Source organism: Sinohyriopsis cumingii, chromosome 1 (assembly GCF_028554795.1).
Source record: "Sinohyriopsis cumingii isolate HCF-2022 chromosome 1, ASM2855479v2, whole genome shotgun sequence".
In the NCBI taxonomy this organism is placed as follows: domain Eukaryota; kingdom Metazoa; phylum Mollusca; class Bivalvia; order Unionida; family Unionidae; genus Sinohyriopsis; species Sinohyriopsis cumingii.
In genome coordinates this window covers 192,796,096-192,809,940 of record NC_142961.1, presented here as the reverse complement: position 1 = coordinate 192,809,940, position 13,845 = coordinate 192,796,096, and the positions used below count along the sequence as shown (strand labels likewise).

The 13,845-nt window shown below is 35.9% G+C and overlaps 1 protein-coding gene across 1 annotated transcript in view; it reads right to left on the bottom strand.

The window, feature by feature from the left end:
• The window catches only part of LOC149808600 (cytochrome P450 2D28-like), a 32,228-nt gene extending 18,667 nt beyond the window's left edge, over nucleotides 1–13,561 (bottom strand). The window contains exons 1-2 of the mRNA XM_089979791.1: nucleotides 12,946–13,561; nucleotides 2,420–2,645 (exon numbers count right to left, since the gene is read on the bottom strand). Coding sequence (XP_089835917.1) covers nucleotides 2,420–2,645; nucleotides 12,946–13,312 — 593 coding nt within the window. The 5' untranslated portion in view covers nucleotides 13,313–13,561. The remainder of the gene's footprint in view (nucleotides 1–2,419; nucleotides 2,646–12,945) is intronic.
• Nucleotides 13,562–13,845: the final 284 nt, after the last annotated feature.

The window sequence follows — 13,845 nt, the reverse complement described above, 5'->3', positions numbered from 1 at the left end:
TGGTCATGTGGTAATAGAAACCAAGTGTCTCCACAGATTTGGTATTTCTGAAAGCATGAGGCAAGGACGAAACAAATCCTTATCATTTAAAAAAGCGGGACTTTGCTTGAATGAATTTGACTCATTCAAATGCCGTGTTCGTTGCGCTCGAATATGATTAAGCTTACGAGATATTTACAGTACAACAAGGTTCGATTACACAGGGATACAATGGCACGACAAAATCCAATAAAGAAAACGAAATGCATACATAAGTACAAACTACCAGGATGCGTTGATTGTTTACATTTTACTCAGTATTAGAGAAATTGCTTCCATTCATTTACTATTGTTGATATGAAATTGCCAGCAACATGACATTAGTCGCTATCGTGAATCGTACAAAGTACGGAAACACGAGTGCATGACCTTATTTAAAACGGATGCTGACTACTGAGCTAACTTGTTTTCAATCATTGATATGAAATTGTCATCAGCGTAACTTGAATGCTTCAGTTTCATTTCCTATTTGTGTCGGTATCGTAAATCAGACATAGAGTAGGATTATATGTTAAACAGATACTGGTTATTGAGATAGCGAATTAGATAGCGTGAAACTTGTACACACAGCTGAATTTCTGTTAATGTTAAGATGCCTATAAAGTAACGGAAGTGATCGGACGTCTTCATGTATAAACAATTATTACAAGAAATGACAACAAATGCATAAAACAATTCTTAACATTAAACTTGAACCATACAAACCCTCTAATTGGCCGAACAGAAAAACCATAAGGACTATGATTCAGTGGCGTTCAATCAACCGACAATCCAGATATGAAGGAAACTCTATTCTGTAATCCTGATTAAACTTGTTATATCTGTTATATTAGTTGAAAAATAACGACTGTAATGTAAAACAAAAACAAGTATCTCGATTCGAAAGAAAAGTCCACCCATCCACCCTTTGCATAAATTAAATGGTTGAATCCATATACTCACTGGAGTGCAAAGTCCCAATAATTATGTGCTCCACCTTTGCAAATCAGTGTAATTGTAATTAAGTCGGGCATTACTTTTCGAAACGCAGTATTCGAGAAATTAAAATTGTGAACAGTAGTATACATGCACGAGTTTTGTAACTATTGCGCGTTTTGTTATTTTTTTGTTGTTGTTGTGTGCGAAATATTGTGTGTTTGTGTGTGTGTGTGTGTTCCTTTCTTTGAATCACATATCCGAGCTATTAAAATCAGTGACAATATCTTAGTAAGTTGTGCTTTAATTTGCCATATTATCACACTGATTATTAAAACCAGTATGAGCATTATCAAGAAAAAACAAACGGTCAATATAATTACAAGGACATTAAGAAAGATTCGGCGATAGAATATGTTTGCAGCTGATGTTTTTCATAATTACTTGTATGATTTACTATGAGTCGATTGTGTTCCCTTTTCAATGTTCTAGACCCTTTCATACGATTTTCTTTCTTCTGACATTTTATCATTTTTATTGCTTTCCCTTTACAAATTTTTTAACTTTTTCCAACAAAAGCAAACATGCTTCATTATTATTTGCTCCTCCTGATAACCAATGAAATTAACATTTGCAAGAGATGCACACTGATGTTCGCAAAAGTGATTAGACAGACCAGTTTCGTTAAAGAAACTTATCACATTTTAACAGACATCAGCTACCGCTTCATTTCAACCAACAGATATGTATGTCGACGGTTCTTGAAAACGCCCCGACTTCTTGTGTCAGGGTTTTGTTCCGTCAGGAAAAGACCTGGAAAGCCTAGTCCGAGCGAAGCAAATATATTTCAATATATTTAGCACTGTCAATACGGGCTGCCAAGTATATGCATTATTGCTACAAATTTCACCCCATATTCTCTGGTCAGCCAACCGGTTACACGCTATGCATATTCAAAGTTCAATAATATTGTAAATAAACATTCATTCACGAAAGTGTTTTAGCGTCGTTGTTTACATCTAATCCAAACCTGACATCGTGATGCTACAACAAAACCAAAGGTAAGGATCACAAACAACTGCTAGCTGTTATCGAAATCGACATTGTTGGATAGTATGGACCAACCGTGACAGTAAATCTAACTTAAAATTAATATTGAATGGACTAAGTCTCTAATGGACCGATTTTGTTAGAGGTCGATTCCGGAACGGTCCGACCATGACGATCACTATTTCTAAATAAAACTTGTATGGACCGAATCTTATAATCTATCTATCTATCTTATATATATATATATATATATATATATATATATATATATATATATATATATATATATATATATATATATATATATATATATATACCGAAAGGGATTAAAGTCCAATGGACATTCATGTTTCACCATCAAGTGCACTGATGTCTTCTCCCACTATAACCCTGACACTCCATTGTGACAGTTTACCTGACTCTCAAAATGTATTTGCAAAATACACTAAGCACCGCCTTCTGTATAATGTTCCTCAATCTGGTTGGTTGTTCCATTGACGTTATCATCTCCTCTGCGACATTTTGCACGCCTTCCATTATGTATTCCTCCATCACGTGACGTCCGAGAGACACATCTCGCGAGGCAAACTGCAAGATTTTTCGAAACTTTTGCCATTCTTCTCCGTTGCTCCAGATAATGCCTAAAAATGCAGCACTCTATTAGAATGAAATCAGGAGTTAAGATCATTAACAGTTACTCTAAAAATTTAAATGCAAAGTACTACTACTACTACTAAAAATAATTACAATAATAATACTCTTCTAGAATATAATTAGAATAACAGATGCTTCGGCATTTTTATAAAGAGGTATTCTATAAAATATCAAAGTTTAGCAATTTTAAAAGAATATGAATCTAATTATCTCCTATAAAAGAAGACAATAAACAATCAAAATAAAAGATGCGGTAACCGATATAGATTTATGATAAAAGCTGCAAATGTTTATAGCATACAGTGATGTTTCCATAGATAAACAAAAGCTGTAAATGTTCTTTTGATACACAGGGTGTTTCCATAGATACGACAAAAACTTACGTTTTGCCTTAAATTTTGACCTTTATATTGACGATTAAAGAATTGACTTTTATGCAGTATTTTACGTCGCGTGACTGTGTTTACGGCCGTCAGGTATAAACACAATATGTCTGAAGGCAGGTTTCAGATTTATGAAGTGGATATGGTTAAGGTGGCGCACACCAGTTTCGTATCTTGCGTAGGGGGTTAGAATTTTAAGGAAAACGAATTTTCCCGGGTTTCCTCACTGATTTTACTGGCTATTTATAAATGACTTTGTATACCTTAGGTATTGTTCAAAGAACCTTTAAATCCCTTAATTTTACTGTATGATTGATGGGTGTAATAAGGGTTATAGAGTATACAGCTCGGTCTTACTTCAGATGTGCACATCTAAAATATCTGCTAGCTCCACTTGGTCATTTTCACTTCCTGGAGATCAGAGGTAAATTGTAACAAGAAGAGAGCCAGCAAGTTTATTCTACATTTTCTATATTTGGTGATTCAGTCATTGCACTTTCAGAAGCTGCTTTTGTATTATCTGGAAAGATTCATTTTTTACATTTGTAATAGCTGCTAAAGATAGTGTACGTTAGACTAAATCAGGCTGATTCTTTTACCACAAGAGAGCAGTCATTTTAGTTTGCAGTGTGCTTAGATCATCTACAATTTGCACAAATACAATATTCAGTGACATTTCAGCCACATTACATGAAAGTACCCAAGACGTATACCAATATTCTCTCCTTTGTGCATGTTTCAAATGTAAACAACTTCACCTTACACCCACCACTCTCTCAGAAGTTCATAATATATGTAGACCCCCCAATATAACAGAGGCATAGATAGGCAAACAGGAAGAGTTGCACATACATACAAATGGACAAATACATGAATATATGCAAATAAAACATTTACATGTTGCTACTCATCTGGAAGTTAATGGTATGCAAATGCATCTGTCAAATTGTCCGGCAGTGCCATGTTGTCATACCGATCTCATACCGACAGACTCCAACAGAAGCAAAAGTCTCTCTTTATAATGTCTCTACTAGTACACTAAATCGATACAGTACACGTGCTCCAAGTGTCATGACTGACCTACGTTTACTATTTATCTTAAATTGTTATCATCAATTCATATTTTTGAAACATTTTCTCATTATATGTTCACTTCGGACAACCCGGTGTTAGGTGCCCAGGTGAGATTGGAACTGGGGACATGTAAACAAGACGGAGAAATAAAACAACAAGATTTGTATGACAATTGTCCGTAAAAAAATGTATGGATTTCTTCTGTCCATATTTGCTCACGCTTGCCAGTTGCACATAGAATGTAGATAACGCACCTAGGATTTCGTGTAAATATTTTTAGTCAAAATTTAGTAACTAAAAGGTCGAAGAAGCTCTTTTGCACAGCTGGTTTTTGCATTAAAAAATATGTTCTTAGTATGGATGGTGTCTACACAAAATATGACAGTAAAAAATAAAAATACAACCTCCCATCATCAAATGGATCAAATTGAGAGCGATGATTCGGTGTATAAAGGTGTTAACATTTTGGATTAACATATTCATGTGATCATCTTTTCATTATCATGGAATCGGAGAAAAGCTATCGGAACTGGGGTGGGGGGGATGTTTTCGGGAACTTGGGGAAGAGCGACCTGGAACTCATTGGACCTTGGCTTCTAGGTTTTAGTAATCTGCTTTCCTAGTCGAAGACAAATGTGATAAATGAACTGGGAGGAGCGGTATCTAAGATGGTAGATTGTCGGACTTTTAATCCATGGTTCATTTGAAAGGGTACTTAATTTCCGATAGCCGATGAGAAGCAGACAGTGCAGTTAAAAACAAAGTAACAACAACCTTTCCATACACTAACTCATCGCCTGCAGCTTGTCAAGGTTATCTAGGAAAGATTTAATTTAAACTGACACATTACGAAAAACTGTACAAATTTAAATATTGTAGTAGTATCGTCCATACGAAGCAAGCACTGGTAATGAATTACATAAAGGGCAGGTTTCGAGAAATTTGCAAATGGTACTCAACGATTCAGCTAAAAATGCAGAGTAAGAATTTTAAAATAAAACATCTTTCAATAGTAAAAGCTTAAAAGTCAAGAATCTGAACCGACCGGTGGCCAAAATATGTACGGATCTCTTATATCCTTAAGCACGACTGACTTGACACGGGCCACTATCTTTTTATGGCAATAAACTGACGTGAAAATTATATCCTTAATTTATCATGAAGTGCTTTGCATTCTGCTTTACACAACATAACAACACAACTACAGCTGCTTATCGGTGATCGCAGGTCCTAATGACCAATATTATTACAGGCCATGTGTGGACTGCGTCAACATTGATAAAGTTGCACCTGTCTATCAATATTTCTTGAAGCAAGAACTGAAGCCAAAATGCAAATCAGATAGCGAAAAACTGTACAGCGGACAGCCTAAGACTTAAAGCAGATGCCATAATCGGACTTCAATGTTGTGGCCTCGGCATTTAAATTTTAAACTAAATGGACCTTCCGGATTAACCTTATGAGAAAAAGATTGTAAAAAATTAGAAACTTTGAACACTTTTTATACCATTTCATAATAGAAGTTTTGGCAAATTTGCTAGAGAAAGATTATACTTTTAAATCTTTAGCTCCAGAATTTCAGCAGAAAATAACAGTAATAAAAACCAATAAAGTTTGAAATAAACAAAAAGTTTGTAAAATCGTAAAGAGCGACTTCACCCTTTTATTATTTGATTTTGCCTCGGCATATTTGCATGAAATTTGTAACCAAAGAACACACGAATTGTCTTCTTGCTCGCCTTTCGTATTTATCCTTCCCCCAAGATCCCTATTGCTCCCAGGTAGCCTATCGCGAATTGTGCCGGGTGTTGATTGGCAACAATAAATTCTCACTAAGCTTTTAGCAGTAATTACGGAATCTATTCATAACATCTTGAACTATCCTGAAAAGAATTTTTAACTAATAAAGACAATTTTAAGGATCTCTTTATATTTGCCGAATTTTGCATCTTTCTTCTCATGATTAACCGTATTTCCTGGCGTATACTTCCAAAACTAAACTGCTAGTTTGGGTTCCAAAGCCAGAATCGGATATAATGCTTGGAACCCTTTTAAAGCATCAAAATTCAGCAAGACGCAAGTTATGAATGTCATAAAAGCCATGTCATGTGAAAAATGTTTATGTGAAAGCTACTGTCAAAATGTTCTCTCTCTCTCTGTCTCTCTCTCTCTCTCTCTCTCACACACACACACACACACAAGTAAAAAATACCGCTTATATTTGGTATGGTAAAATATCTAAAAAAGTGCAAGAAAACTTCAGCAAAACCAACAACTTCATAAAAAAAGGGAACATAAAAATAACAACCTAAGAAAATGCTGACTTGCATTTTGCTTTACCTTTAAAAAATGTGTTCTTGAACACATGCAGTGAAACTAATTAATCTTCAATTGTTTTATTAGTATTTGCGTGCCAATTACAGAGTTTGATGAATATGTGGGTGGGTTGGTGAGGGAAGTGGATAACTAAGTAAAGAGTGCTGTGTAATTGTTGAAACATCTCTCTCTCTCTCTCTCTCTCTTAGTTATGTTATGGTTTAGTTACTCTTTCAATATTCTGTTGATTTGCCATTTATCAAGACGCGCCTTCTTATCAATATTTCCTTAATCGGCATTCAAATTGAACTTGTATATAATATGGCAAAAATCAGTACTAACTCTACCGTGAGCCTCGTAAGAATGAAATCAGAAACCAAAATCCGACGTTTATATTGTGGCTTCCAAACTTTGAATAGTTTGAAAACCAGTTCATACAATGCAATTTCGGTTCATTTGCTGGAGAGATATTGTACTGTTAAAAATTATACCAGAGGATATTCCGCACCTAATATCAATACAACAATCATACACAACTTCTAAAGTCTTGATTTAAAACCTATCTCCGCAGAAGGTGAACTTAACCCCGCCTTTTTAAAACATTTTCCTCAACCTCAAAATTGCTATGTTACGGCCAAAACAGTAAACTTAGCACAAACGCGTGGTGATTACTGTTGCGGAATTCTCTCTTTTTGTTTGTTTCTTTATTTATTGCCTGTTTATTTATATCGATATATATATCTAATTTCATTTTGATAATACGTGATGTTTATCATGGAAACTGAATAAATCACATTGCACTGGGATGGAAATCTCCCCTTGTCGAAGCAATCTGATTAAAATCAGATCTCCACAATCCCGGATCTGACAGACACTGATGAAAGATTGAATATTTTGGTGACCATTTGGAATTTCCGGTTAACTTATTGTTATTATCCTATCAGAGACAACATTGTAAATTCGTGCCAGGAAGAGTTATGGTTAGTGAATGTTTGTTCTGAATGGCGTGCGTCACTTTCAGAAATGTGAAAGTTGTGATTTGAAAGTTGTGATTTGATTGGTAAACCACAAGGTCAACAGAACATGACCTCTTATTGGTGTTCAACAGATCTACACGCATGACTGTGGAGATCTTATTTTATTCAGTTTGCTGCTTGAAGGTTTCTTTATTACCATGGTTCGGTTCCATATGCATGACGACTCGTATTTGGTAACCATTATGCATAACTTTGTGGCTTTCTATTGTTGTTGCCATATCTTAATCTTTCGTTTGACAAGGAAATCATACCTGTGTAATATTACGTTACACACGACTTGTTGTTGGAGGGAACATATACGATAATGAAGGTAAGGCTCCGCAATTTTCAATAAAATTCACTTTCTTATGTATGCGTGATATTTAATATTTGCGGTAAACAAACTGCTTGAAACTGTGACATTTCTCGTCTTTTACAATCCAAAATAAATATCTCTTTCTAGCATATCTTTTTGTCGTACCGTTTAGTCAGAATTATTCCACGCCCGTTTCAGTCTAACACAGGACCTAGCCAAAAATGACGAAACTTTCCGCATACGAACCATACGGTAGACATACTGAGCTAGATATCAGTAGCATGGATTCTAAACTAAAACTAAACTGATTGACGCCATCATCATTGGTTCTACTTTAAAACGAAACCTACGATCCTATTTGTCAAATGTTGGCATTTACGTTTTGCTTAGAAAGTCACTCCTTTTCAGAATACGAAATTATAGAGTGAAACCTGATATAAAGCTTCATCTAATGTTTTTCTTCACTAGAACCATCCTGCTGTGACTGCAGCTGTGCCAAAAGCTGCAAATCAGTTCACATTTTCTAGAACAAAAGGTAGCTAATTACCCCCAACATTTCACGTGACGTATCTTCGCCACTGCATCTTTGAGTATTATATGAATTAACTGCAAGTTCTTTAATTAAATCTGCTATAGCGAAAGTTTACTAATCTTTCATCTGCGACTGACCAAGAACACGGCGCCATATGCTCGACAGAAGATTTATTGTTCATAAGGTTTTTAGATGTTCATGAATTGTTTACAAGCCGTATAAAAACTGTTTACCATCTGTACATTGTATGGAAAAAATGAAATGCCCCGTACGTGGTTTGTTTATGCACGGGAGTTCGCTTAAGATGACTTGACCTTCCAGTTATAAACAACATTCCCGTGCTTTAAATTATACTTAACTCAAACGTATGATGTGAGACTGATCGGTGATTTGACGTAAGCCAGGCATATGTCACAGTTTCTTGCGGAGTTTGAGTCTGAGCACGAGAATGCTTTCATAATTTTGGGATATGATTTAGTGTTGAACGGAGCGTGTCTAAGGCCATGTAGACATTAAGCTACTTGAGCACAGAGCTGAACTAATACCTCAATATCTAAGCTGGAAACAATATCTAGTAGTTTCTCAACATTATTGGAATTTTAAAATACATGGTGATATTTACTTAATTTAATTTAAAAAATGTCTATTTCTAACTGGACTCAAAGCAATATCATTAAATATCACGTGAATGTTTTTTAAACACAACATAAAAACATTATTTCATATGACAGCTTAGATAAGACTGGCATATATCAATAAACTATCGCATAGCAAACATTTAAATTAACGGTTTCCCAATCTGATCACTCAGGTAGATGTCAATATTTACCGATTTGCATTATACGGGAATAGATTAGTGGTCAGACAAGAGTTTGTCCAACCAAGACAATGCTGGCTATGTGATCTTTGTAGATTCATATATGTCCATCAAACGTAAATGAAATTTTCAGAAATTATTTAAATGCATTGTGACAACCAGTATGATTTTGTTTAAGGGGAAAACAATCGATTTAAAATAAATTGTTATGCTAAATGGTCACTAATTCTATGGACGCTCAGCTTGTGTTATAAGAGTATTGGACGAGAGTGGTAACCAGTTAGAAAGCCCAGACCGTCTATCAGCAATTAGCAACAACAACGACGACAACAACGACAGCAGCAGGAACATTTAATAAGGAGAAGACTTGACAAGGATCGTCGATTTCGTATTCTAAATTCGCTTAATAAAGCAATGAAATTGTGCAACCGAGGCACCACGGAAGGAACTTGATTCCAGCAAACATATCGCACAACATACTATACTTAAGAGCCAAGAGCCAAAACTAAAGCACAAAGTAATTTGTTTCGAAAACTATTTAAAGCTATTATACTAATTACTATGATTGATTTCGGCGATTAAATATAGATTTAAAATCAAAAGACGTCACATTTAACGGGCGGAATGTTCTCTGTACATCCAGAATGTTTGATATTTTCCTTATTTGACTTTGTGTCTACGGGCAGAGGTTTTGATGGCGTAGCTTTGGAAATGTTGCTTTAGCCTCAAGTAGATATTGGATGATTGACATTCCCTTTTTAACTGTCATGTACATAACAAACGCCTAAGGGTCATTATTGTATCATGCCATAGTATGGGAGGAAATTATTTTTTGCACGAATTCTAAACTTCGACTGGACTGAAATTCAGGCAAAGAAAATTCGAAGCAAATTTACCTGAGCTACAAGGTGATCCATACTTTTAATTTCACTACTTTCTTCGGGTTTATTTTGCTAATACGACGCGTAATGGATACCAAACAAAATTAAGACCTCCCTGCAGTAATTTATATGATTTCAATATTAACTATATGATCCCAGTATTACTAAGGGCTTAAGATTTTACGACCCAGTGATTCAGCTACCTTATAAAGAAATTGAAATGTACATAAATTTTGCAACATGCTTTCTTGCCAGTAATAGGGAACACAAAACCTCAATCTCTTCTTATACCAATAACAGGATGTCGCGGAGCTCAATCTCCTGTTTTTTACAACCATAAATAGGGTGTCACCGATCTCATATCTCCATTTTGCCAGTAATTGGGTGTCACTGATCTCTTATCTCCTTTTTGCCTAGTGGCCTATTGGTTAGAGCGTCCGCCTCGGATGCGGAAGGTCGTGGGTTCGATCCCCGGCCGAGCCATAGGAAAGACATACAAATGGTACTAACGGCTGCCTCGCTAGGCACTAAGCATTAACAGGTTAAAGTTAGGTCAGCGGCATGATGCCCCAGTACTAGACATCACTGTAAACTGTCACACTGCAGACAACGTATGATAAGGCTGAAACATTGTTAAAGCTACGTTAAAAATCCAAATCACACACATCACACACTAGTAATAGGATGTCACAGAACTGATATGTCTTTCTTCGATAGTAATAGGATGTCACGGTACATATATCTCCTTTTCGGACAGTAATAGGTTGTCACAGAACTCATATCTCCTTTCTTGCCAGTCATAGGATGTCATAGAACACCTATCTCCTTTTCTCGATGTTAAGTATTTCGTTATATAAGACATTAAAACTTTCTGAAGCGCATTTACTTTTTAAGATAAAAGGATTTGCCGATGGACGATCCTTGAGAAAATAGTACGTCTATGAAAAGCAAAAGGTGAAATTAAACCCGTGAGACTTATACTGATGTCTCTTTACTTTTTTTATCTAGAAAACAGAAAAAGGTAACTAAAGACATTATTATTTTCCGTTCTATGTGAAAACTCATTTAAAAGAACAATTGCTTGGACTTAATGATTTTATTATGCACGTATGGATGGGAAGATAATAATCAACATATCTATGCGTATTTGTCATGCTTGGAGTGGAAATATGTGTGTGTGTGTGTGTGTGTGTGTTATGAATTTGATTTTTAACGTAGCTTTAACAATATTTCAGTCATATCGCTACGATATCTGCAGTGTGGCAGTTTATAGTGATGCCTAGCACTGGAGTATCATGTCGAAGATATGTAGCATGATGTCCCACCCACTCATCCTGACGCCGACCAGTCTTAACACTACCTCTTAATGCTGAGTACCTAGTGAGGCAGCTATTAGTACCATTTTATAAGTCTTAGGTATGACTCGGCCGGGGTTCGAACCCGTGACCTCGCGGACGCTCTAACTACTAGGCCACCACAGCGGTCCTGGAATGAAAATGCTATCTTGGAAAAAGACGATGCGTATACAAAAGGGTTGAAGTTTAAGTAGGTACTGGCCAGATCCCTCCAGCTACCTGGTTTTATCTGTTTTTTTACATCATAGGGTGTGACTTTAAAAACAGCTTATCCAGGCTGTGCCCTGTAGGACGTTGGACATGCCTGCCAAAAACACACTGGACAGCTAATTTTATGTTAACAACTTATGCTGAATTATTTTGTTATCATCAACGTTTAAGTCGTTTGCTTGATCATGGTGGTGCAGCACTGAACATTTTCGTTTGATAAGCCATGCAATATATTCTTCCTTGAAATGACATCCATACGTTTTCTCCGCGTTTCTCTTCCATTGGTTACAGCGGAGTCAAGAATGTTGTGTGCACAAGTACATTATTCTTTTACAGAGAAACATTTGTGCTAGCCATATTTCAGACTAAGGTTTTGTCGACAGTGTTCAAAAGCGACTGTCGAATATCCCCATACTCTATTTTTCATGCGTATAGCATAGTGAGTAATTTTGTGGGAATTCGATCCGTTCAGGGTCCACTTTCCTCTTCGTTAAAGTACTATTTGCGACGCAATTGTCACTCCGTAATAGATGACATATTTTGTATAGCTTCCCTTTACGTGGTATGACATCACGAGTTGTAACAATACTCAGGTGCTGTGGGCTAGGAGGTCAAAAATTAATCGAAAGGCGGTATTCACAACAGGATCATCTTTTTCACGTCCATCTTTCCATGCTTATTCTAGATTTCTATTTTCTGAGAAGCATGCAAATTAAATACATGTTGATAGTTATTGAGGCACAATTGTGCAGCAGATGGTTTCAGTGTTAGAGGGTACATTTTCAATCAAGTCCGTAGCTTAAAACTGCTAAATGATACTTGAAACACGTATGCTGCTATTCCAGTGGTGGCCTAAACAACATTCAAGTTTTAGTGATGCTACGTCAACGCACGGACAGACAAATGCATGTGAAACACCGTGATCCAGAAATATTTGTCCACTTGCCTAATAATATAACCGCTTGCTTCCCAATCAATGATAAGTTATCATAATGGTAAACTAGTGATAATATATAAGTTATCATAATGGTAAACTAGTGATAATATATAAGTTATCATAATGGTAAACTAGTGATAATATATAAGTTATCATAATGGTAAACTAGTGATAATATATAAGTTATCATAATGGTAAACTAGTGATAACATGCACTCATAGATACATGCATACATACATGCGTGTGTGCGTGCGCACACACACACACACACACACACACATACATACATACATACATACATACATACATACATATATTAAACTAGCATCCTAGCATCCATATGGTCTCTAAATCTTATATAGTTCAGAATATATCATAAAAGGAAAATCTACGGCTGTTTGGTTACAGAAATAAGGAAATATGTTCTACTGTCATGATAACGGACTTACCTTTTCCCAGGCAAGATGGAAACGAAACTGGTCTAAAACGGAAACTATCACCTTTGTTGATCAACGCTTCTCTTATAAGTTCATGACCATTGATGATGACAAAATTGTAACCCAAAATGTTCAAACGATAAATACCGCCATATTGTTTCCAGATTGTCAAAAGCTTTTGGTGCAAACTCTCTGAGCCAGCAAGTTGAAAATAATTTCCGATCAGAGGCAAAGAAACTGGACCCGGTGGATACTTCGATAATTTGTCTCCAACATATTTTGCGGCGTAAAATGCGAAAACTATGGCTATAATAGCATATATGTTAATAAAATTCATACTTATTCGCAAGTAACTTAATGCACGTGCAAACCATTCCATTTTAGCTCTGCAAACTCTCTAGCAATAGAACGTAATGTTTTGCTGTTGTAAACTGATGCTCTTGTATACAAAATCCAAGTTCTTTTTGTTAAGTTAATTACTCCGTATCATAGAATAAACTATATTCCATCGTATCTAATGTTTCCAGCGTACGAAATGGGGTGCAGATTCTCAGACTCCCGTTATCTGGTTTAACATTTTGAGAATGACCAATTATCGAAAACCTGCGATACATAACTGTCAGCCATATTTATACTGGCACGTGCTACGATAAACAATTCAAGTAGGCACTACTGGGCTCTACTGGGAGCGATCGAGGAAAGCTCATTGGCGATTGCAATTTAGTTATCGCTCTAAAACACAAGAAACCTATCACCTTGGGGTATTGAAATGCACATGATGTTCTTCGACATGGTTATTTCCCGGAAGGGCATCATACGTTATAATAGATAAATTATTTTAATTCGTTCTGACAGAAAGTTACAAATGTTTTTGTAGGAAACTCGAGATTGAAACGGTACATAACGTGGTTG